At 41.4% G+C, this 27,390-nt stretch overlaps 2 protein-coding genes across 2 annotated transcripts in view; one reads left to right on the forward strand and one right to left on the reverse strand.

Moving 5' to 3' along the window:
• col4a2 (collagen, type IV, alpha 2) overlaps nt 1-20,019 on the reverse strand; it is a 56,779-nt gene extending 36,760 nt beyond the window's left edge. The window contains exons 1-3 of the mRNA XM_070915002.1: nt 19,982-20,019; nt 19,837-19,888; nt 392-472 (exon numbers count right to left, since the gene is read on the reverse strand). Of these exons, the coding sequence (XP_070771103.1) occupies nt 392-472; nt 19,837-19,888; nt 19,982-20,019 (171 nt within the window). The remainder of the gene's footprint in view (nt 1-391; nt 473-19,836; nt 19,889-19,981) is intronic.
• A 3,232-nt stretch (nt 20,020-23,251) lies between these two features.
• col4a1 (collagen, type IV, alpha 1) overlaps nt 23,252-27,390 on the forward strand; it is a 34,740-nt gene continuing 30,601 nt past the window's right edge. Inside the window, exons 1-2 of the mRNA XM_070915003.1 lie at nt 23,252-23,255; nt 23,509-23,631. Of these exons, the coding sequence (XP_070771104.1) occupies nt 23,252-23,255; nt 23,509-23,631 (127 nt within the window). The remainder of the gene's footprint in view (nt 23,256-23,508; nt 23,632-27,390) is intronic.

The raw sequence follows: 27,390 nt of genomic DNA on the forward strand, positions 1-27,390 counted from the left end.
ATTTGCAGCTACACAGACAATACTTGCTAGAGGGATCAATTGATTATAGATTTGATTTTTGGGGGGGGTTTGTTGACATTACAAGAAACATAGAAGTCTACCAGCCTTATCCTTTTAAGAGAAGGATGTGTGGCCATTTTTCATTATATGATATAGCATTGGGAAACTAGTTAGGAGGAAGGTATGCACTGTCAGCAACCAAGTTACTGAAATTACAATTTGTAGGGGCATTTAGAAAGCATCATATGTGATCATGGCCTTATTTAGTATTCTGGACTGAAAACCAAGAGGTGTATCTGGTTAACACAGAGGTTAAAAAAGAGAGATAGAAAGAAATAGAGATAGAGAGGGGTGTTTGCAAAGCTATGTGGAACAGTAGTAAGGGACTTACCCTGGCACCCTTCTCTGGGAAACATTTACAGCCTCCGCTGCAGTCTCTTCCTCCACAGGGGCCACTGTTCTTCTTCACACCCTGTCAGACACAAGACAGACAACATGAAGGTTAGAGCTTGACTATTAGAGGTCAGGATATAGATGTCACATATACAGGAAACTGCAACATTTTGCTGTCCACTGCATTTGGATAAACACAGCAGAGATATGTGTCCATGTGTTGTTGTTTGCTTGTATTAGATGGGACACAGGGTGGGGTAAATTGTTGTGTACTGTAGGTGTGACCGGCTGTGTTTGTGTACACTGTGGTTTGTGAATACACTTGTTGTTTATACTGAGCGTGGAAGATTGTTGGAGTGTTGTCTGCACTGTTGTGTATATTGGTCTGGTGCGCAGAAAGGATGTTTTGGATGTGGCTCGAATGACTCATGATGGACGTCGAGACATAATGGAAAGCCATGAGTCCATGAAAATCCCATTCATCAGATAGGCTGGGTCCAGCCACTGACAGGGACAATTTGTCTTTGCATGTCTGCATACCAACAAAACCACCCACCATCACTGGCTGAACTGTGCTAGACATGACACAAGCACACACAGTCAGGGGTCGGTGTGGACATGACACGATAAAAGAAAGCAGTCACACAAACAGGGTTTCCCAACCCACATGTCGGAGGTGTCAAGACCCTCAGCTAGCTGAGATAGTTGGGGACATTAGCTGAGCCAGAATGGAGTCTTGTGTGAGACTTTTGTGTTTATGTGGTGTTCCAAGTTGAACCCTTTGCCTTTCGGATCTTGCGCCACAACCACATTTATTACTCACCAGAAGCAGAAGCAAAACAATTTGAAGCCTTGACAAAACTGTAGGAACAACATAACTTATTGAGTGTGAGCACACCAAGACGTTAGCTCAAATTCATCGCTGGAATTAACGTAGCACTGATCCAAATGTTCTTTTAATAGAGCTGTGTGTTAATCAGTGACTGTTTACACCCTCCAGCACTGTTTCCATGCATATTTAAATGCATGGCTGGAAACAAAGCTGTTGCATAGTTTAAAATGTTCCGTTAAAACTTTTCACACTTGTGCCTGAAGAGTGAAGATAGCGTTTATTCAACTCCAAAGCTTAGGGATTCGAGTGACCTTTCAATTAGCATGTATGAGTGAAACGTTGACTACAGACATGCAGAGAGGCTCCATGTGGCTGTTAAGACGTCTCTCTTGTGTCTGCCTACGTCCTCCACCTACACAGCCATACCACTGCCTGCTCAATATGCCTAAAAAAAAATCAAAATGGCCACTTTATGCCCACAGTGGCAACAAAACAGCAAATAGAGAATCAGAGTAATTCTCCCTCCTCACTTTGACAGCAGATCCCGGCGGTCTCTCTTACAATGGCCACATTGAGACCCTCCTCACACACACAAAGACCCTCTTTTACTATAGAGACGTCGTCCTTTAATGATCCCCTATCTCCACAACACAAAAGACCCTCTTCCCCTCCCTTATGGAATGCACAAGGCTGCATTTCTTGGTTAACTAACAGTGGATCTGAGGGGCTCCTTTCAGACGACTGCTTGATATAGCTGAGACATGCTGTGATGGATTTAATTTAGTCTGCACGATATGGTGGCAGACTCACTCTGTCCACAAACAGCAGTCTTTCCTTAGATCCCTAATTTTGAAATGATAAGTTGAAAGAGGGTATATCTGAACCAAGCCTTCTCTGCAGGGTGAACACCTTTACAATATCTATTGTTTCAGGAGTGGACACAAAAACAGAAGGGCATATCATCCCAATAAGGATGTAACAGAGTCACGGCATGACCTTTCTCCACATTGAGGTGGAAGTCCAAAACACAGACAATAGACTGCGTCATCTCCGGACAGACACACAAAGGAATGGCTCCCATAAAAGCAATTACACATTATGGAGCAATGCACCCTCGATTCAACTTAAAAGTTTACAGGCTCAAAATAGCTGATGGTTGTTTCGGCAGAGGACAATAGGATTGTGCTACAGTATCCTGTTTTCTCCACCCACCGTCACAATGACACACTCTTTGTCAAAATCACCTTTTCCACAGTTACTGTACGGTACACCTTGCAAACAAATTGGATGATGATGTGTTGCTGCATTCCGGTGCATCAGTGCAACAAAGCTCTAAAGAGTACAACAATAATCCACCACAGCAAGTAAAAAATGGTCAAATGTTTATGAAACTGATGAGGTTCAAAAACCAGTTTCTATTTCCTGTCATTCTTGACTCGTGACTTGTTTTACTCACTTTTTAATGCCAAAATACACAAAGTAGGATATAAGCTTAGCACACACCTAAACAAACCAAGCAACCAAACACACCAGAGTTCAATTGAACTGGTAGTAAAGCTGTCTGTTAAACTCTGTCGTGGACCAAACAAGTGGACTGAGACAGCATGAAAAGGTGGATCTCAGTCCGCTACCAAGCAGGTTCATTTATGGTGTGAAAGCAAAGCAGACCGACGACAGAATTTGGTGATAGTAGATAAGTGATTTTAGCATGAATTCAAAAGCTAAACTACTATTAAATCCATCATCTGGTCGAATAATGACACGTATGCACAACAAGGTCCGGAGCAAGTGAACAAAACTACAGGTCAACAGGTCAGAGAGTGCTTTTTAACCGTGTAGAATTATAGGCCCAGTAGTTGCAAACATACTGCACAATGCGACAAGAGAGACAGATGTATCCAGACCACCTAACACCATAGCGTGGGGTCCTGCAGACTATTACCATAAATCTGATAACTATGTAAAGCTATAGCGAAAAAGGATTCTAGACTCAACATTTCATCTGGGAGCCAAAGAAGATACATTGCTAGGTGTCTGCTGGTGAATGTTCATTTCTGCCGCAGACGCACAAATGAGCTGACGTCATCCTGGAGTGTCTCCCATTTTTATATAAAGAACACATTAATAACATCTCTATATTCCAGAAAGTATAAATGAGAACGTATTCTAATGCCTTTGTTATGAGAACTGTCAGACAACAGTGTGTATGACATGAAACAACGGCCATAAACCAGGTCAGTTCCTCGGATCTGCTGCGATTGTTCATCTGTGGCTTCCCGTTTACAGTATAGCTCTCCAGTGTTGATCATCTTTTATGTCCTGTGAACTACCCTCAGTGGTCTGGGAGATCCACTGCAGTCATCTGCACTACTTCAAAACTACAATCACGTGCAGAGACGTAAATATGCTTTCCACAAAAAAGAGAAACAAACAAAAAAAAACACCCACCTCTTTATATATAAATTAACCCGTACACTTCTGTACACCACTCGGACCACACATGCAAGTCAAAGGAGAAATAAAACGTTCCATAGAAGATAGAAAGATAGAATCAGACTGTCCACGTAACAACACACTATTTTCCTCTTAGCGCCAACATGGCGTCTCATGAGCCAAAACAAATCCTATTCCTCTCTTGCCAAGTTCCCCAGTTTTGAAGTGAGTGTATATACCAGTTTATCCATCACTATAAGTAGAGCTACAAGAAAAGTGTTAATGTGAAAAACAATTAAGAGACATTTCATCAGGAGGAACTCGACCATTTCCCTTAAAGACACACTCCAGCATTTAGGGAAATGGGTTTGCTGTCTTAGAGTTCAAATAAAGGTTTGATAGAATAAGTAAATATATATAACATGAATCAGTCTGTAAAAGTACAGCCAGTGAGGTCATATCTGTATGATCGATGTCTTGTTATCAGTATCTGTGTGTGTCTATGGCCTTGTGTGTTTATATGTATATGGGCATCCACTCACATGTAATATTTTCCATCTACCTGCCTGTGACAGTGCTTTTTTGAATAACTAATTGACCATAAATTGCTGTGTGAAGATAACCTAGAGTTTGAGTTCTTACAGTAGAAGAGTACATGGTCTGAAAGCCACAGTGGTCAGATTAATGCCTTTCCTAATGAGGAATGTTGTTTTTGTTGCCTCCCTGTTCTTTATGGCTGCCCTGGTGCCTCGCTCCAAATGTGCGCCGACTCCTTTGATATGCTGCACACTAAATGAAATAAAACCAGCTGGGTCAACAGCACTCTTTCTCACGCTCAGTTTTTCTCTCTTACTCTCTGTTTATTAATGCTAGGTTCACGTGGCTTTGAAAATATGGAGGCAGGTGATGCAGTGAGCTCTGGTTATTCAATACATTTTTCTTCAAAAAACAGTGTAAATTATTGGATACTGGTGCTTCAATATGCTGTCATTATGCAATTACACGCAGTAAGGTGTCCTGATATAAGACAATAATGGACACAATTACTCCACCAAGACCATTATTTTCTGGGTCGGGACACTTCTAAGAGTATTGTCACACTTCACTTCAAGTGCATCTCATCAAAGCAAAACAATGGAGCTGTGATAACTGTCCAAAGGCAACAAAATCTGCCTACCAGCACATCTCAAGCTCACTGATTAGCATGTTTTATCTTATTTAATTCGTACAAAAACCCAAGTGTAAAAACTACCTGATGATGTGGTTTTCCAGAGGTTCACGTGATGGACTATTTCTTGACGGGTAGCAGTAACTTCCTGGAGTCTCTGCTGGTTGCCTGTCTACCTAAAGGTGACAACACGACTCCAGGAAGTCACTGCATCTGGCATAATTTGGTAATAATCTCCCAAAATGTCAAACTAAGCACCTCTAAGCATGGTAACAATACTGATGAGCAAATGCAGCTTAACTGCATTTATACTAATTTAGAGTATTGATTAAACTGCTGACTGGTACGATGTTTGAAGTGTCCCAATATGTGATGTAAATGGACAACTGTCAGTTAATCAGATATTAGTATTTTCATTCCTTTTGCCCCCCAGATTTCGTAACTTAATTGATAGTGAGCATTTCCTTTAGTCTTGTGGATGTTTTTTTTTTTTTGCTTAATTGCTTAATTGTTAACTTGACACTTGAACAATTATATAAAACTGGGAAAATGATAATGTTTGAGTTTGTTGGAAGTTGGTACATGTGAATGATTTTTGCTTGATGAATGACTCAAATCAATCAAACTTGTAGTTGATTTATATTCTCTGACCAACTAACCTATTAATCGTTTCAGCCCTAGTCTCCAGTCTTTTACACTGCACCAACATCATGGTCAGCATATTCAGACATGTGTGGATTGTCTGTGGTCGGCCTGAGTAACCACGGTCTTGGTCTTTCCATGTACTTTATACAGTAGATTTACCACCGACATAACCACTTCCTGTCAATGTCAAAAGCAGCCAAAATCAACACAAGCTCTCAGGCACGAGAACAGGATGATGACGAGACCAAAACAGAAGAAAAATGCAGACAAAACAAACTGAAGGCAAATTATAAATACAGATGCTGAGGAATAATGTAATTTAGGGCTTTGGCCTTCAGCTAGAGTCTGCTAAACTCAAGAGGCCAAAAACATAAGGATCATGGGAGGATTTATGGTATTCCAGGGACCCGCATAATGATGACTACAATAATTAGACAAAGTGGACACATAATCTCCACATGGTTGGAAAAAAAAGACAAATGCCACCAAGAGAGAGAGAGAAACAGAGAAATTGAATTTAAAATTATCTTTAAAACTTAATGCAGATCAGTACATAAAACAAGAACCAATGGAATCCAGAAAATGCATTGTGAAGTTTCTCCCCAGTGAAAAGAAATAGCAAACAGGGCATAAAACACACGCACAGAAAAAGAGAAGGAGGCGATGATGTCGACACGCAGCTGTACATTCCACATCTCCCCCGGTAAATTACTCATTAAATCATCCTAAGATTATTAACAAACTGGAAACATAACATAGAAATGTGCGTGATGAACAGATTGATGGATGACCTTGACTTAAAAGGAGTGTCGTTGTAGTGACAGAGAAGACAGAGAAGTCAGTAAATTTCCTCGTAAAACCATCTTTTTTTGGTTTAGCACTCTTCTTGATCTGCAATGAAAGGATACTATTTCTCATTTGCTGTTGTTTAAACATCCGAGCACTCACAGATCAACCTCGGTGTCACAGGAAGATCTTGTAACAGCAATCACTCTGAACCTCAGGTGATGGAAATGACAAACTGCCTCTTTGAGATGGTTTCTCGGTTTTCACACATGAAACGACACAGTGAAGCATAAACAGTGTTTGTGTGAGGACCCCCCCCCCGTGTTTGAGGTATCAAATGAACACTATGACAAGTCAGGATGAATGATTGATCTGGGATGGGGAGGACAACACAGATGTAACTGAGCAGAGAGAAGTAAAATATGGCTTTTGTGATAGCGTAATGAAGGCTTTAAAGGCTACTAGAGTCAACAGAAACCAAATACTACTACAAGGAAACACAAGTGGCTGATCTGTGGGCTGTTTGTCAGAGGCTGTTGCTCATCCTTAATAAAGGATCTGACCTGCAGCCTTTCCACTTTGACCTTGGCCAAGAGGAATGCCTGATCCCACTATTCAATTTTGCAGATGCCAATTCCCTTCTACAACCACTTGTCTGGTAAAGTGAACTCTCAGCAGGCTGCCACCTAACTTCAAAAGATGATGATGAGTAAACTAACGAGGACGCCATTAACCTCTGGACTCAAAAGAATAGGGAAAGGAAACCCAATGAATGATACTGCAAATGTGTGGAGATTTTTGTAAAAAGCTACACACATTAGGTTAACAGTCCCTTCTTTGATAAAACCCTTTTGAGTTCTCAATTGCAAAGAAATGGCACTGTCGACTGCTCATGTACAGTACGCACTGCTTGAGGGTTTTTTTGCACTCAGGTTTCTATCTAAAGTTCCCTCTAATGTTATATCCACCAGGGTGATAAAAGCAGAACAACTACGAGAATGATGGCGCTGTATCTTTCAGAAAGCAACCATCTTGCCAATGCACATTATTCACAAGTGTTGTCATGGAAATGGCACCATACTGCAGAGCAGATGGAGAATTGTTGCAATACTCAGATTTATATAAAAACTGAATAGTTTAGCTGCATTTTCAGCTAAAGTGGAACTTGATGTGGTTTTAAATCACTGCTTGTTGAGCTGAACCGGATGAAAAGATGTATGATTAAGTGACTCAGAAGAATGTTCATTTTTCTCAGACAATGCTAATTTAGGAAATAATAGCCAGCTATTAAAGCCAACTTTATCACTAACTGCTAAGACAATAATTGAGAAATATCACTACATATTGCAGTTGAATCCGCATTATATTAAGTTTAGGCCGCATGATTTTGTTCTAGACATCATATTTAAACATGTCTTAAATCTTGAACCACAGCCAAGCTTATAGCCGAGCAACTGCCCCACAGTTGTATCCTCCAAACATAACAAACTCGCTGAAGGCATTTCCCTCCTCATAAAACATTTGTGCCACAATAGCAGACATGTTTGAATGTTTTAAAACCTGCATTTATTTATTTTTTTATTTTATTTTTTTACACACGTTGACATTGGCCAACCAGTTTCTTTTTTCCCACCTTTTGCTCCTGCATTTCTACATTTCTGTGGATCACTGGAAGAGCATGAAACCAAAGACGGTGGTGGTTTGGACCATTCCAGCTTTACATTGTGAGCACAGAATTGAGATGAAATATGATGTATTACATTATCCAGGGAGGGGCATTTGTTCATACACTGTATGTCAGACCATTTGTTCATACACTGTATGTCAGACCATCTGTCACTGTGATGATGTGCCAAGCTGCCCCTCTTCATACTAATAATGTGGACGTCAAAGAGACAAACTCGTTGAATTTGAAACAACTGGCCACTTTCAACAAGAAGCTCTCAGAAGGGTTACTGTACATGTAACACGGAAACATGGAAAACATGCTGCGTGATATGTCTTGATGCATATCTGCAATATATCTCAATGTCAGCGTGAGACTGATTCTGCACCGGGTGTGTGATACTCCCTTTGCCAGCTGAGAATGATCTCTGTGAAGCACTGTAAGCATGTAAGTCGGATTTAGCATCTGAATCAAGAGGAAACTTAAAACATGAGGAAAGTTTTGTTCATAGTCAACATGCTAGTGGTCTAACACTATGGACGGCAGTATCGGTTGGTTGGTCGGTCCACCACTTTGGTCCAGACTGAAATATCTCAACAACTATTCGATGGATTTCCATGAAATTTGGTTGAATTATCATACCTTAGGTTATGATTTACTTGTCCAATACATTCATGACCAAATACCTACGCAACTAATAACACTCCCATCAGCCTCAGCTGTACTTTGTGTTAAGTGCTAATTAGAAAACGTTAGCATGTTAACACACTAAACTACAATGATTAACATGGTAAACATTATATCTGCTAAATATCTGTGAGCATGTTACCATGCTGAGATTAGCATTTAGCTCAAAATACCACTATGCCTAAGCCCTGACCCACAAAGTTTCTAGCTTGGCTGAAGACTCTTATTTCAGTAAAAAATAATACAGACATAGAAGAGGGTAGCACAATGTTTGTTTCTTCTATGTAAAATTAATTTTGTTGGTAAGAAACTTCTTGTTTTCATCCAATCAGCTTTTAAAGACAAAGAAAGGTATTTTCCTTATGAAACAATTTAAAATCAAATTACTAGTCAACCCCAAAAGATTATTAAAAGGACTTGAAGTTTGGGTTGATGTCATCTGGCCAACAGTGAGACCAGCTGTGGTGCTGTAGTTCAAGGCTTGTTCTCCGTGAAAGATCTTGAACAATATCGTGAATGGTTTCACCACACTGATCACAACCTCCCTGTAGCCTCAGTGAATCCAGGACAACATAAGGAGGAATTTGGGTGAGGACATTCCTGTTTCGCTGGATAAAAAGAGGAAACAAGCTTGTCCAAATGACCCCTGTGACTGTGAGTGGGAAGATATAAACATAAAACCGCAAATGTCTGTGTGTGTGTGTGAGCATACGCACAGGAGCTGGTGACCAAATCATGCTGGTCATTTGTTGCTGTCTGGCTGTGTGACTCACATGTGGGCTGTAAGAAATGTTTCCCTCACAATATAAAAGGAACATTGTGAAAAAATACATGGAAATGCTCGATATGCACTTATTAATTCATTTTATAAACATTAAACGCAGGGTTTCCTCTTGTATTTTGTCTTTCAGGCTGGTACTTAAAAAAAACCCCAAAATGGCTTAAAAAGTAGGCCAGCATGTCAAAAGGGAGAGTTTATACTTTCTGTGCAGCTTCAGCTTCCGGCAATAGTCCGACATAGAATTGAATCAAATAATCAGATTCCAACTGTAAAACAAACACACTCACAACACAGTTAGAAACACACACATACATACACTGTACATACAGAGGCCGGAAAAGCAAAACATCAAACATAACCGTGTTTGTGTTGGCGTAGTTTTTATTACTGAGGCATGTCTTGATATAACACCAGTTGTCCCAAGGGCCTCCATTACAGTGATAATGGATCTCACAGATTTCTTACTTGATATACAGTAAAGCTTGTCTGCACCATTGCTTCTTCACAGCTAATTCTGCTTCCTGCCACACCACCATAAACTTCCTGTTGGAGAGTTTGAGTGCTTCAGTTGCTGTGTGCACTCCTAAAAACAACCCAAGACAGGTACTTTTACACAAATGGAAAATCAAAAGAAAAATAGGCAAAGAGTGGGTGACGTAAGAGTTACAGAGTTGAGCATGGGCCACAGATTTGTGGAGGACAATGAGAGAAAAGGGAGACAGAGGAGTGGTTTCAAGGATTGTCTTTCTTTCTTTTTATGTGGTGCTTGTGCAGTGATCAGCTTCTCTTGTTTCAAAATACAGACAAATTCCTTAAGCAAGAGAAACTACACTCACTACAGGTGGAATTATCTCACCAATTACCTCATGATGGTCCTGTCTATCTTATAACTTATAACTGAATGTCTTGTTAAGGCACGATATTAGATGTATTTTGCAGTCTGAATGAAGGACAGAAATATCACAATCTTCCATTTGCACAGTAAGTGAATGCTTGTTGAGCCTTCTCTTTACTACAATGATCAAAGAGAGAAATTGTGAGCTGGATTTGCAAGGTGATGTGTAGCAAACAGGTGACTGAACATTTTCAACTGTTGTTCCAAACTGTTGAACTCTAAACACATTAAATTTAGTCTGGTCCTGTAGTACCAGCATCCTATTGTGGCATTTGACACATTTCTTTTTTTTCATTAAGAGACTATTTTTTTTTATCTCATTGTATGGTTTTTGTAGCAAAAAACAAAACAGGGTCACTCTGCTAAGATCAGGACTTGACTTAGAAGGAGAACATGAACCAGAGCAGAGGGACCTGAAAGAAGCTGGGCAGAGCAGAAACTCCCACTGTGCTCCTCTGGCTGGGCTCCAGTGTAAACATAGCTCTGGTTTCTGCCCTGGGCCTGACACAGCTGGACCTTTCCTCTCCTTAACTGGCCCCAGGTCACACGGAGTCATTTCCCAGTGGGCCACACTTCTAATCAATGCTTCCTGCTCCAGTCTGAGCTAAATGGAAGGGGGATTAGGACCATCCGTCTGTTCTGGACCTGAGTGCTAACAGTCCAACCTGTCAGACCTTGTTATGTTGATAGTCCCACTGCTCACCCCTCTAATCAGATGATCATTGACATCCAGATGGGAGGATCCATTCAGTAACGACCTGGACACCTGAGAGGCCTGAGAGTGGTCATGTTTGTTGTTTTATTTCTACTTATGAGTAGATTACAGTTATTTTGCATCTAACATTTGCTAATTAGCACTAAGCGTAATTTCAGCTAAGGCTGAAGTATCTAAACCTGAAGTATACCTAAAGTATTGAACAATTTTGATAGAGCTAGATGAAAAGTTAAGGGATCATAAAAGTTATTATGATTCATCTTAAAGGGGACATGAATGTATGTACTAAATTTCATGGAATTCCAAAGTCTGAGGATCATAAAGTCATTAGGATACATTCTCTGGTTACCATGGATATATCAGTACCAAATTTCATGGCAAGCCATTCAATGGTTGCTGAGATATTACTGTCTGGACCAAAGTGGAGACATTGCCAACCCTCTTTTAAAAAAAGAAGAAAAAGACAGAAAGGGGATGAAAAAGAGACGGAGAGGGAGAAAGAGAAATTGGACATGGTCATGTTATCACAAAGTGTGCATTTAACTTTGTTAACATTCTTCCCATGACATGAAATAATTCATTCTAATCAATTAGACCACAGCTGGGATGAAAATGAATGCTCTAAGTCTCCAGTCCAGAAGAACAAATGACCATGTCAGTGAATATTCCTGCTTGATGAGATATCACAGTTGTGACATGATGGAGGGCCTACATACCTACACATCAGTGCATCACCAGGAAAATAACCTGTAAATCAAATTCAAACAAATGACTCTAGAAAGTGGGCACCTGTTGAACCAAACAGGAGATAATCTAACAAGCCCCGAGAATAGCTTTGTGAGAATGAAGTACGTATGGTCTCTGTGTAAACACAGCTGAAACAATCCTTCCATCTGAGCTCACCGAGAAAACTCACCTCTACTGAGGAGAGACAGGCGACCAGAGACGCACGTGTAGGAGGAGGACACGAGGAGGAGGAGGGGCAGGGAGTAAGAGGGGAGGGAGCTGAAATGTGAAGGAGACAAGCTGAGAGAGGAAGAGTGAAAGAGAGGGAGGACAGACCGTCTGCCAAGTGTCCCTTTCAGAGATAGATGGAGAGAGAGTGAGGGGACAGAAGACAGGGGAAAGAGACCAGGGGCAGAATGAGGCTATAAAAGGAAGTGAGGGATGGAGCTGTACAGAGGGACTGAAGCCTGGGAGGACTGGGAGGACCGAGGCTTTGGAATTCTTTCAGCACAGCCTGATGGGACCCCTGTGTCCCTCCATTTATCACTGGGAGATGGAGAAAGGGCAAAGGACAGGGGCGGATATATATATATATATATATACAGTATATAGGGATTTTCCAGAGACAGTGTCCACAATGAATTAACTTCCGAACTTCATTCCAAGTCAAATAAAAGTCAGTTTAAACTACTGGAGTTTACTACAGCAAGTTACATTCACACACACCACTGATTTACTGTTAAGGGGAGACTTCAGAGAGGTGAATGAGGCACTGTGTTGTTCCCAATAAAACTAATATCAAACAAGTCTGCATTTATAAACAACTCTGTTCAATAGAGGGTGATGGCATCTTGTTTGGTGTGGAAGACTATTATACAGACTACTGTATCTTTAAAGTACATATACTTCCAACAGAAGACAGAAGTACATCGGAAAACATATATTCAAGTGTTTGTATGTACAGTATGTATGTACTTCCTAGAAGGAGGTATGTATATATTTCCTAGACAGAAGTACTTAGGTAGGTATACTGTAGGAGTGGGCAACATGGATAACATCCTTTATCACTGTATATGTAAGTTTGTCTCACAGTATCAATATATATATATATATATAGTGATGATGTACATTTTCTTTAAACCAATGCAGAAACTGTTTATACATAAAAGCATCAGATGGGAATGACAGTTATTAAATCCATCACAAATCAAAGCCTTTCATCACACTGACGCAGGAATCATGTAAAAATGAAAGTTGTTAGTTGAGAGATAGAGATAAACTGTACGGCACAATCTTTGACTTAGACAGTATATATCGTCATATTGCCCAACACTAGAATATATTACGATGAAATTACATTGGTAGGTATGTTTTTCTGAAATGGAAGTAAACCATCTATAAGTACTACTTCTGTGAGAAAGACACACAGAGTGTGTGTGTGTGTGTGTGTGTGTGTGTGTGTTTCTGCACACATAGTATGTATTGTACCAGGGCTGTGGTACACATGTGTGTGACTGCTGTGCTGTCACACACGGCTGGGAATGAAAATGAAGCATGAACAGTGATTATCCACAATCAAATCACTGGTATTCCCACCTCCCCTCCACTGTTCCCTTGGATATTGAACTTTTTCTTCTTCTTTTTTTAAAACATATTTTCACATCATTACAACGTCTAAATACAAAAACAATAATATATTTAAACGTCTTCATGCCAACGAAAGCACTGATGGAGACAGACTCAGTACAAGCTGACTACATAAAGCTCCAGTACACTGAATGCACGTGTATACTTATATATACTTATATGTGTGTCTGGATTAGCAGACACCCATTTAACCTGGTCTGTTTTTATCTCATCTGAAGCTTTCCAAGAATCTCCGTATCATGCTCTTTGGTCTGTAAAGATGCAGTAATGTGATCGAGGGCAGTGCAGTAACGTAAAGGACATGGATCAATGTTCAGGTCAAACAATAGAGACCACACAGCACCCAGGTGACGTCAAACGTGTGACAGGCACACATGAAATACTTTAGAGATAAAACATAGACTGTATATACTTTATAACAGTCTATGGGTTTAGTGTGTTTAAAGTTTATCCCGTAGACTGTATATAGTGTACAGAACACTATCTGGAATGTGACCAGAACAGATTTAGCAGATTCATTTTAATCTATTTGATATAACATCTAAAACATTAAATAATCTTCCCACTGCAGGAAATGACAAACATAACCGCCATCACGCTCTTACACTTCATACATACATTCCTCTCTCTTTCTCTTATTGCTTCATGTACAGTTTGAGCCCCGACCCAGTTTACACTGCGAATAACAACTCAGTAGACACTCTCTGGAGAAGTCGAACTATGTGGGGTCCAGTAGGGTTGTAAAGAAACTCTGACACATTTAACTCCACCCCGTTTCCTTTTTCCTGTTTAGAGAGCTTCTCTGGATAATGTATTTTCTCTTCACACAATTCTGCACTCAGGATGTTTCCCATAAAACCGAACTTCACTGAGCCCACAGATAAACACAGCCCACACTCTCTGCACGTGCGAGAAATAAAATTAGGCTCACACTCACACATCCTGACAATAAGGGGGAGCAAATTGGCTGACTAATTAAAGATATCTTTCAGTGGCCCACAAGAAACTCCAAACAAATCTCATGCACATTTACTGACCTTTTACTCCTCTATCACAATACTCTGCTTTCAACAGGGTTCATTTTACATGCACGCTTGTTTAAGGAGGCAATCTGTACACCAATGGGGGCAAACAGCCAAGCTCACCAGGACTTTCCTCGCCGTCACAATGCAGAACCACAGAGACTAATCAAATAATCACCAACACAAAGTCACGTTTCACACAATAAAAACATTATTCCAGAGGAAACAATACTTAAGCAAACAAAAGACACACATACTTAAACAACCATTTATATGCCCATCCAGCTACAAAAACACAGTAACTGCAGAGAGGTCAGAGAGGTCGGTGTTGTGACGTGAGGGCAACACCTCAGTGGAAAACGCATGACACCTCAACACACACAACACACACGTTCGTGCTTGCACACACCAGTGACAGGGAAGCCCCACACATGGGCTCCTCATCCGAGGCTGTGGCTTCCTGCAGCACAGCACAATGGGCTCTTCCCCTGATTGTTACAGCCAGGCACTCTCTATATCACGGCCACTATTTTGGCAGGGGATGTGCTGGCCATTTTTCTGTCCTTATCACAGGCAGACATCTTCCCCTCGCCCCGAACACATGCCTTCCTCCCCCATAAAACAATCACAATCGAGAGGTCAGTCAGGTATCTGCTCCATCAGGTGACCCCATTACGCATTTAGAAGCAGGCTTATGCTTTTAAACTTTCCCAAGTTACCTGCACAGCTGTGTAACTCATGTCAACTGCATTCCCAACAGTTGCATCTTTTTCCTATTCTGTTACGGATATTCACAACATACTCAGTTTGATTTAGTTTGACCTCGTGGTTGCAAAGTGAACCTTGCCAAAAAGGCACATGCAGAAACATAATTTATCACAATCATCCACTTAAATGGAGAGAGGGCAATAGCTAAAGCAGATGTTGCTGCTGGGCGTCCAGGTACTGAAGGAATCTGAAGCCAAAAACGTCTCTTCCACGGTCACACTCCCACAACTCACACATCCTCTGCCAGCATCATCCCCTCATTCCATCGTGCTCAAACACATCTTGAAATATATTCTCAAACAGACGAGAATCAAAGCCTCTCAAAGGGTCCTATACAAAACATCCTGTTAACATTACTGCCTCAAGAGCCTTCCTTCCTCCCTCCGCCAACGGACGCTGATAAACGGTATTTGTGTGCATGGTTTATGTACGTGTGTGAAGAGGGGGTGTACATGCATCTATGCACAGAATCACGTTTTTGCTCTCATGGTTCAATTTTCCCACTTAAGTCTGGCATCTCCATGTAGAACGCAGATGTACCGTATAATTGTCCCCAAGGCCCTGTAATGAGGCACCTTTGAGTCAAAGCTGGTATGACCAACAAGGCTGACTTTAAGGGTTCAGTATGCTTCAAACAAACTAGTTTGTGTCGTTCAAACGCTAAAGGCAAAAGTGCATGGCCACACGATGATAGAGGGGGCTGAGATGCAATCAAAAGTACAGTCTCTCCTCAAAGGCATTTAAGTGTTGCACACATGGCAGGCTGCTGCGTACAACAATTATTCAATTGATTAGTTCATTGACAGAAAAATTATCTGCAAATATCAACAACTGATACATCATTTCATTGATTTTTGAGCAAAAACGCCAAATATTTGTTAATATATGTTCCAAATGTGAGGATTTGATACATTTTTGCCATATATGATAATTAGCTAAATATCTTCATATCTTTTGGACTGTTGGTCAGACAAAACAAGACATTTCCTGCTTGGAAACAGTGATGGCATTTTTGAGTATTTCATTTCATAGACAAAACAATTGATCGATTAATCGAGGAAGTAATCGACAGATGAAAGGTTCATGAGGATAATAGCGCACACTTTCAGACAGTTTCTCCTTGAAGGCATTCCTAGTGTTGCTTACTTTCTCCCCTCCACACACCTGCCTTGAGATTGTTCATGCTTGACACTGTTCAATGATCCAACAAGCACTTTGGTTGAAGCACACTGAGGCCTTTAAGGCGCTAGTATACTCCATTAGAACTGCTTGTCGGATGGTCGAACTGCTTCGGGAACTCAGTCTTCCCACACCGTGCAGAGGTGAGAAAGGAGCCGGGGTTTGAACTTCTCTCTCAAGCTCTCTTTTTTCATTCATTACACAATGTTTCTGTTACTTTTCCTGTTTCCAACCGAGTGCAACACTGTGAATGCTTTCCAGGAGAGACTGTCTGAAAATGTGTGCCACAACCCCCATATTTAAATGATTATTGGGTCTCCCCTTTCGCTATTGGGCTTTTCACCCAACCTTAAGTGTGGCAGTTCGGAACAAGCTTAAATACATATGCCTACTGATGAGTTTCAAATACATGCAATACTTTTCTAGCATAACCTGGACATTAGTCTTAATTATAGAGGCTCTTGCAACTCAGTGTGCAGACAAAGTGAGTCAAAAGCCACTTGTTTACAAATGGAAGAGGAACGTGAAAATTCCAACGATAACAAATTAAATCTCACATGCAAAATATCTTGAGAAATATATTTTCAATAGGGGAACTCCAGATGTAAAACGTCACGTGGGGACGGATGGTGGGAATCACAAAGGCTGGAGTCTGGTTCAAAGAATTGAAACAGTCCCGTGAGTCAGATTTGATATGAAACAGAAACATATTTTTTTGTGAGATGCAATTGAGGTTGAGAAATTCTGTGTCAGATGGGAAACTTCAGAGAGTGTCATTTGATTGGTTGGCTGCTTTTTTCACCCTTTTTACATGTAAAATCAACTCTTCAACCACCTCATTACCTACAGCTCATAACTGCTGAAATGGACTATTTATTATCCTTTCAACAACTTCTTTAATGTGCACAGATGGAGATATTTTACCAGAAAGTCAGATGCTGGTTGTACGTCACACCCAATAACTGAACTATTTTGTTTTAACTCAAGCTGCTTGTATAATCAATGTGAGCTGTTTCTTCATTTGACACTTAACTTGCCTGCACAGAGCACATGGATGGTGCCAAACTAAAATTAGGCCGCTCTCTTCCAGTATCACCGCCTTGGAGCAAAGCTGCACAATGCACAGAGGAGCTGAGCGGTGTGTCACACGCTTTTAATCGAGGCCTGACCTAATCTGATAAAAGCAAGAGACAACGGGTCTGTTCATCACACCCGAGGAAAGAACTTCTCATCTGAGAGCCTTGAGTATGATATTAAATGTTGACAGAACCACCATCTGACATCTTGTACAAGCTTCAAGAAACAGAGAAGCAAAACACACTCATGTCCTGAACAGTCCCAAACACTTAAGGATTCAGCGGCATGTGTACTTTGCAGTTTGTGAGCTTGAGGACAGGAAAAATAAAGTAGGTCTGGAGAGAAAGAGGATAAAAGGTAATTAATAAATGACCATTTTTATGGGCCATTGCTTTGGCCAAGTCAAATAACACATCTGCACTCTCTCTTTCACTTCAGCTTTTCTCACAATTTGTGAGATAAAATCCAAGTGAGGTGTTTATGCATGTACAGTTGTGGCTAAAAACATTGGCACCCTTGCACATTTGAAAGAATTGTCTCTAAAATAAGTTGAAATTGACAAAAGTATTTGGTCTTCACAATTCTTTATTTTACTGTTAATAGTACAGTAACTTTTTAATTCAGTAATTCAGAACTTAACATATTCTTTTAAAACAAAGATGTGGACTAAATGATTAAGCTAGATTTAATATCTGGTAGCACAGCCTTTGGAGAAAATAACTGCTGTCAAGTGCTTCCTATAGACTTCAATGAGATTCCTACACCTCTCTACTGGCAGCTCGGCCCACTCTCCTTTTGCAAACTGCTCCAGTTCTCTCAGATTTGTTCAGTTCTTCCGACTGCTGTTTTCAGATCTCTCCACAGGTGTTCAATAGGATTTAGATCACCACTCATTGCTAGCCACTTTAGAAAAGCGTTTTCTTTTGAACCATTCCTGGGTACTTTTTGATGTGTGTTTTGCGTCATTGTCTTGCTGGAGGACCTGTGATCTTTGTCGGAGACGCAGCTTTGAGACACTTGGTGGAACTTTGTACTCCAAAGTACCTTGGTAATCTCCCAATTTTGTTATGCCACACACAGATTCGATGCACCTCCTCCACGTTTGACCGTTGGTACAGTGGTATTGTCTTTGAAGACTTCTAGCTTCTAGTTCTTCTAAAGCTCTAATTTGGTCTCATCTGTCCACAGGACATTCTCCCAGAATGACTATAGCTTCTTCAGGTGTGTTTTGGCAAACTCCAGCCGGGCTTTCTTGTGTCTCTCTCTCTCTCAGCAGTGGGGCCCGAGTTGGCGACGGATGGTGCGAGTTGAAACGGTTGAACCTTGTGTCCGAAAAACAGCTTGAATCTTTTTTGAAGTTGTCCGAGGACCTTTCGCCACCATTTGAAAATTCCTTTGCTGCAATCTTTGGTCAACTTTTCTCTTGTGTCCTCCTCCACGGAGGCTGGCTACAGTATCATGAGCCTTAAACTTCTTGATAACATTGCGCACAGTGGACACAGGAACATCAAGGTCTCTGCAGATGGACTTGTAGCCTTGAGATTGTGCATGCTTGGCTGCGATCTTCTGTCTGACCTCCTAAGACAATTATCTGCCTTTTTTTCTTTTTTTCCATGCTCGGTGTGGTACACGCAGTGACAATACAGCAGAATGAGTACTTTTCGCCATTTAAACTTAAATGAGTGATAAGATGTTTTAATTTCACAATTTTCTGGAAGAAATGGTGTGTTGTTTGAAACAAATGTGTGCGTGAGTTAAAAAAAAAAAAAATTCATGAAAAGAAAAAAAAGAACAGTGAACAGTGAACTGTGATGTCAACAAACACATGGAGCTGCTCCACTGATAATGAACATGTATTTTGTCCAATAACAAGAAGCCAAGATAGGAACCATGGGTCCATCCACCAATAGGTTCCTCCTCACCAGAAGTTAATTTGTAACACATGAGCGCACCATGACAAACTTATACTCATAGAGCTAAACAACTTATCATCATGCCTGCAGGAGGTCGTGACCCCACCCCTCAAGGTCTGCCAGGTCAAGGGTCAAGCACAGCACAACTTAATGTAGCCCCACACAAGACCCCATTTCTGTTTAAACATTTTGTAAAGCAAAACAGAGTGAATGCCCTAATTTCCACCAATAAAATTGCAACATGAGTCATTTCACAAGAAACTGTTTTGAGCTCTGCTGCTGTTTACCAGCATGCAAAGCCAAGAACCCTCCTACTGGAGGAACTCCCCAAAAACCAGACACTCCCACAGTCTGCACGAGACTGCCGAGCAGCTCCAACAACTAGAAACCAAACCAAGCCTGGAGACACCATCAGGTTCATTTTCATACCTTAATTGTCAACAGGCATCTGATTGAAAGTGAAACATGGAACAAATTAACAACACGTGGGAGAGAAAACTTACCGCGTGCACTCCGGAGGCGAGGATGGCGATGGAGAGGCACAGAAGCAGCAGCCTGTAGTCAATGAAAATGACAGCGTTAATAATGCTGATCAGTCAAGTAATGCTGAGGTAATGTTGAGCGGTGAAAAGCTCATGTTGTGTTTACCTCAGACTCCTCAGTCCTCTGTTGTGTTGTTCTTGCATGGTCCCTCTCATGCGGAGCGCAAACTTCAGTTCCACTCCGCTGTTTCACTTGTAGAGGCACTTCTACAGCATGACTACCTGACCCGAGGCACCCCGAGACCCCCAGCGTTAACACTCACTGTCTGCTCAGGAGCCCACACATTTGACCCGTCTGGTTAGTGTGTAGACATATTATTGATTATTTAAAGTAAAGAAACGTCACAAGGTGTTCTGAATATGGAACACTTGCAATGATAAATCACATTTTCACGATTTATATATCATTAGTTTTCCATCACGTTGATAAAATACATCAGCCTACTTACAGTCACCCCAGGTTAGCGATCGATGGCGAAGGAAATGGATATGACGGGGGGGAAGAGATGCTCCGGGTTCCCGAGCTGAAAAGTTTCAGATCCGGCACCTGTGGCACCAAAACCTCCTCAAATATTCTCACAAAAAAACACCAAAGTGTGGCGAGTAGTCCCTCTCCTCACCGAGAAAAGTCAAAGTGTTTGTAAAAAGCAGGGTTGAGTCCGTTTGCATGGGCGAGGGTGGTCGTTTTGGGAGGGGGGTGTGGTGCAGCAGAAACTAGACCAAGTTGCATTGATCAGAACCTCATATCGTTTCGGACAAAGATGCAGCCAAACGTGCTGCCCGCGCTCTGCCGATAAACCGTGAAATACCTGAAGAAAGAAGACGAGAAGCGGCCAACAGGTGGTTGTTTGCGGGCACTCTGCTCTGTCTGCGGGCACCGTTTCCAGTGCGCACCGGCCGCCACGATGCTGTTACAGTCCGGCACCTTGTTACTGCTGGCGGCTCTCTACTCAAGTGTAGACCTGACAGGGGCTGAGGTGAGTGGATGAAGCACCTGTAACACTGTGGGGAGCTTAAAGCTATTATTGTGAAGAATGTATCGAGCAAACTTTTTCCGATTAAGTGAATACGCGTACATTTCTGACGAGGAGTTTAGACTTCCTTCGGGTATTTCGGCGGTGCACACATGTAGCCTGTAGTCTGTGTGCAACCAGCTGTTTTCTTCTCTCATTCGGTCTGTTAAAACAAGTGTTTAACTGTGCTCATCCATAATGGAGCTTAAGTCGTTGAACTAGACACATTTCAGTGATTCAGTGTCGTTAAGACGGACGATCTTTATTCCAGATGTTTGTATATATATTTATATTTAGCTCTGTAGTGTTTTTATGTGTCTTGTCTTACACTTGTCCAGTTTGTTCGGTCTCTATCAAGCTGTTCTAAATACTTTGAGTTGAATCTGCTCCCAGTCCAGCCTCCTCCACTTCTGCTGGAGAGGAGAAGAGATGGAGGCAGAGGGAGAGGGTGGGGCAGAGCGCCTACAGTAGCTGAAGTTTGTGTGTGTGTGTGTGTGTGTGTGTGTTAAAGAGAGGTAATGAGGGAGATAGAGATGTGTATTAAGTTAATCATTGGTATGTTTAGATAATCCAATAGACCTTTCATGAATATATGTCTTTAAGAGAAACTTGTTATCCCCTTAACATATCTAACTGTTGTTTTCCAGCCATCAGATTGTCCTGTTTCCTTGTGAGCTTGTGTTGCTGTTGGTGATTTAGGCCTCTATGATGCAAAGCTGCTCCTTTTCATTCCAAATGAATTAATATGAGACATCAGGGAGGAAATTACAGTAAAAGCTGTTCGTGATATTATTGTGGTTGAAATAGATGGAGCCTGTAACTCTACTCTCATTTTACAAAAGAAAATGTTTGTTTGACATGAAACATGTTTAGAAATCTCAATTTAAACAATCTAACGAATTTTACCATTAACATTTTGAAAAATGTTCATGTATAACTTAAGTTGGAGGAAGTGTAACTATCTGTACCAGCTGTGTTTTCAACCAAATTAGACAAATTAGATGACAAAGTAGTCATGGGAATAATCTGTATGCAAGGTAACGTGATGCCAGGCATTGCTGTGGCACTAAATACTATTCACAGTGGTAATAGGACACTGTTTCTGTCAGTAAAGCTTTATCAGGGCAAGTGTTTGACAAATGGGAATTTCACAGCTACACTTGGTGTCATCCCACTTTTTGGATACTTTTCCAGATCCAGTTTCCCTATTCAAAAGTAGATAATCCATGAATGAGTTTAATGTTTCCATTAGAAGTGAAGGAGAAACCCTGGTGCTTCATGTCTCCCCTGAGAACAGACACAGTTGAGAGGCTTGCTGCTCTGTATGTTCTCGTATGTTGGCATCAATCCTCATCGGGCTGTTTGTTGAAATAATCATAACTACAGTGGTCACCTTCTGCTGAAATTTTTTTGAAGCGTGGGTCGAGTTTGCGGCGGAAACATCTCTCACACAAGAGAAGCAGAAATCCAGGTGAGGGGGAGGAAACATTGGTGGAGTGTGTCAAGCGTTAAGATGAGGAAGAACAGGTTGTTAATCAGTTAGTATTGTTGCACAATGGAGCGATGTGGGATGTTTCTGAGAAATTGAACATCCCGTTAGGAAGCCTGGCATTATCATGTGGGGAGTGTCTCCAACTTCCGGGGTGTTTTAAGGGAAAGTCCCTTTGTCCAGATGTTTTATCCACAAAACAAACATTATTCACTTTTATTATTCATTATTATTTTACTAAGATTTGATTCAGGGAGCTGCGTAGGTTAGAAGTGTGCGATGTTGAGAGCCAACGCATCAGAGCAGCAGAGGCAACTTTTATCCCCTGCCTGCCCGGATTTAATGGCACAAACATGAGACAGACGTAGGACATCTGGACAGAGGAGAAGATGGGTGTGGAGGTGTTTATCTGGCTGAACGTCTTGTCACTGATCAAATGACACTCATGAAATTGGAGTAATTCAACACTCTGGATTTATTGTTGGGAGTGTTTTCCGATCCACCCATGGGAGGTCCACCGACAGGAAGTTTGTGATCCTGTCAGGGGCTTTGATCCATCCAAAGAACAGAAAGGGGCTTCCCTCATCAGGGATATCTAGAACAATGGCACAGGTACTAGGCTGAAATGCAGTCATATCGCCTTCATTAATGTGAATCCGGTAAATGAAATCAGTGTTTGACCGATGTCCACAAGGCGTTTCGGTGTGTTTATCTCTTCTTCGTCTCCACATACACAGGGGCATGACGTGGACTGAGTATCCGAGCCTCCTGTTTGGGCTCCTTCACAATTAGTGCGGCTAAACTGAGGCCAGCAGTGAATATACAGTATAAACAATTCACGGTCAACCACAAATGTGATAACCCTGAGCCTAGAATGGGTCAGGCTGACTTTAGAAAAGCAATAATAAAGAGATAATGTAAGATAGAATTGCCTTTAGCCTCTATAATCTATTTAATGATGAAGCAACAAGCTAATATTTAGATCTATGTAGACCTTTGCTCCCATTTTTTTCACAGCATCATCTGATCCTGAGTGAATTTCCCCACTGTTTATATAACATCACCAGAATTGAGTTTCTCTCCCTTGGCGGTCATTTAATCTGGTCAGAATGAGTCATTTGTAATTCCTAGAGGAGAAGGAGGAGGAGGAGGAGGAGGAGGAGGAGGAGGAGGAAGAAGAAGAAGGGCAGATTAGCAGATTCCTGAAGTTAGAGTTTGTGTGTGGGATGTTGGATGGAGAGATTGGGAAAGCCGGTAAGTGGTGGGAAAGACGAGCTTCTATGTGCTGCCAGGTTCCTTCTCCTGGCTTGGCCACGATGTCACAGGACAGGGCGAACCCCAGGGAGGATGAAGAACACAACTCAAACATGGAGGAAGCAGCACTGAGAGCCGCTAATCCCCGTACAGCCTGAGGAATGTGTGTACATTGTCTGTTAAAAGCTTAGAATCATTACCAACACTTGATCTGTGGGTCAAGCTGCCCAAAGTGCCGACAAGGCTGCTGGTAGTTTTGACCAGCCTCCTCCCCATCAACCCCCCACAGAGACAACAGCTGACCCTGTTACTGTGACTTACCACCAACCAAGCAATGCACCCTGGGAAGGCACAACCTGCCTGACCCCTGCCCCCCAGCGTTGTAAAAATGCCTACATTTGGAAGAGTTGTGATGGCGTTTGTGTCTCCTGTATTTTGACAGGTGTCGCTGGGTGGCAATGATAATTCTCCCCTGACCTTGATACTCAAGTAGTGTGGCAGGTATGCCCCACTTTCCGCCTGTGTGTGTTCCCTGTCTGTGCCAAGTGAGGAGGGGATTAAACAGTGGTTAAGCATGGTAAAGCCCCTTTCAATTCCCTGTGGTCCAAGCATCACCCAGAAGGCATTTCATTTAGATTTGTCACAGACGCATTTTACTTTTCACACATAAACCACTTCTTTTTGTCCCACGCTAATATTTTCTGCACGTTAACTACCTGGAGATCAACTTGTACGTTATCCTCCAGATCGGTTACTTCCCCCGAGGTGTATTGTTATGGTGAAAGTGCAATTTAGCCGGTTATACTGTGAAATTGGTGAGTCATAAATGTCATTTGTGGTTTGGACTGAGAGGGCGTAATGGATACGTCTGTCTGACAGGGAGGTGGGAGGTGGGGAGTGATGGAGGAGAAGGCTGCTAGAGGAGGAGGGAGAGAAGGAGTTGACGAGGTTATGAGCCCCAGAAGAGGAGGAATGTGGGAGCAGATACCGCGTAGCAAATCTTTTAGTCTCACTCTCTGGATCTTGACCTGCACTTCCACCCGCCGCTGCCAATTTGTTCCAAACGATGGAATATAATAAAGATAGTGATGACGGTATCGTTAGATTTATGACTTTGTGTTGGTCCACATGAAGTGAAGAGTCAAGATTTGGCTGTCTCTTCCTTCAGCTGTTCTCTTTGTCAGTTTTTGGCCTGAAAAGCCTCCGTCTTAGTGTCCTGCTTTAAAAACAGAGGACAGGTGCAGAGAATAGTGTTTAGTCAAGGTTTCCGTAGAATGCAAATGGCTTAACTACTTTATTATAACCCTTCCAGACAACACAGACAACATTTAGGTCTGTGGTTACTCTGTGTGTTTGCGTTCCCTTACAGGACATTGCAATTCTGGGTTTGGGTGTCGCACAGGGAACCTGCAAAATTGCTAGATACTAAATAAAATAGATTTTCTATGACATTTTAACCCGTTTCACAGTGTGACAGTATAGAGACAGGAAACACAGCCTGCTGGAAATCAAACTAGGTTGTGGGTACATGGTATTCATCTTTAACTGCTCATCCACCAGGATGCCCGCCAGAACAGTTTTAAAGCCTTTATAATACAAGAAGTTACCACATTATTTATAATTTTCTCAGTGTCCATGTTCATAGTAATTATTAGCTGTATTCCATGCTTGATTATCTGACAACACACAGTGATGCTGAATGAACCTCAGTCCACTCTACAGTCAGACCTTCTCATCAGTGATTGGTTGTTCATGCTGTGTAAAACAAAAAAAGAAATATCTATGGAAGTTCCTGAGGGTCTTACACAGAAAATCAATAAACCCTCTCCTGCTCCTGTATCACAACAACATGGAACTTTGCCTGTTTAGAGTTTAGTTTACAAAGGTGTGTGTGTGTGTGTGTGTGTGTGTGTGTGTGTGTGTGTGTGTGTGTGTGTAAAAATACAACATACCAATGGCAGCAATCAAAAGGCACTTTGGTCATGCACTATTTCTATTTTTGCCATTGAAGTGCCCCTCTTGTTTCTCTAATATAAATACACATGTAGAGACGGACCTTCTCAGATAAACATCGTAGAGTTTGTGCCTTCTCCCTCTGTCAACTTGACAGAATAATCTACATGATTTATTCGCTCATTAACATGCCTCTCATGCAGAAGAAGAAATGTTCAAAACTAAACTTTTTGGGAGTTTTAAGTCTCCTCTTCCTTGTATTCCATGTCTTATTTCTTTATATCTCACACTGCACAAGAAGCGCCTCAGGGTATCTGAAAGAAAAAGACAGTTTGTTCTACGTTCAATTGAAATTAAGATCAAATCTGAGGCGGCTCAAATGAATAGCTGATCTTTTATAACAAACTGCAGAACGGAGTGTTCCTGAAATTATGTTGCGTCCGCAGGTCAGTCAGGGAGGTTGCAATTTGTCAAATGGTGAAAGATCACTGCAGAAAACAGATATTGTGGTTTTGGCAAAAAAAAAACAAATCCATGATAAATGCAATTGTTTGTGAATGTTGGTTAAATTGTATCTCTGATTGCCTGAATGTTAAGTCTGATAGTTAAATACATCATTAGTGTCAGTCACTTTTGGTTTTATGCTTCGTCCTGGTGCTGAACCAAAAAAAGAAGTGAATCCATAAACTTGGAGTCAAAGTTTTTAGAATCAATTTATGGCCTGTTCCCTGACAACACATGCATCTACAACCATGGCAGGTCATGAAGACTTCTTTCACTGGAGAACTGGTTCAAGAACAAGCTCCTGCAGTGGCCTCTTTTTGGGTTGAAGTCCTTGCTCAGATTAGAAGAGTTCTAAATGATTTAGAGATAAGTTTGAGGAGAAATTTCATAGATTATCTGATCGCAAATCAGAAGCGTACTCGCATTACAAAATCAGATTTAAAAAAACGAGGTATGCATGCACAAACAATGTTGTTAAGATTGTCTTTCCAGAGGGAGGTACACACCTACAGATTCCTCTCTCACACATACTTATCTCACACTCTTTAGATAGTGCAGATGAGAGTTAGGGATGATTAGGAGAGAGTGAACAGGACAAGGTTAGTTTGTGTGTTGAGTGTGTAACTGACAGAGTTAGTGATGGCACACTGAGCCAGGCTGAACTCGGGGAAGCTGGACGTCGTCGGTGCTGAAAACAGAAAGACACTTACATTAAGACCACATGATATTACAGATGACACAGGCACATGCTTCATATTTGTCTCATTAAACGTTAACTGATTAATGCTCTTGCCAGAATGTGGAGTATGTGGTATGTGGCGCCTTTTACCACATCTGAGCATTAGATGAATGGAGACATTTATATTTCTGTCAGCTGAACATGACAGTGATGCTTTTTCTTCGCCTTACCCCTCTCACTTTAGACCTCACATATTCCTGTCTTCTTCTCTGAGCTAGAGTTACTCTGTATTTTTTACCAGACATGGTAGTAGAACTGGACTGTTATTGCACTAAATTTACAGAGGAGGACTGATAGAAATAGCAGATAGTCAGATCTGAGAGGACCTGAGAGTGCCTGTGTACCCATACCTAGAGGTCTGAAGCTCTTTCCTGGAAGAACAGATGTTTTATCCATCTCCTCCTGTGTTGCTCTTTTATGTTGCTGCTATATTGACTTGCTGGACAATGAGAATCCTTCATTCATGTAGCTGTTATTCTGCTAACGTATTCCAGAAAAAAAAGGCTTAATCAGATAACTTTGAGTAGGAAACAGGCTAAGGCGGTCACATGATGTAGTTCACA

The sequence above is a fragment of the Enoplosus armatus genome, chromosome 11 (genome assembly GCF_043641665.1).
Source record: "Enoplosus armatus isolate fEnoArm2 chromosome 11, fEnoArm2.hap1, whole genome shotgun sequence".
Classification (NCBI taxonomy): Eukaryota; Metazoa; Chordata; class Actinopteri; order Centrarchiformes; family Enoplosidae; genus Enoplosus; species Enoplosus armatus.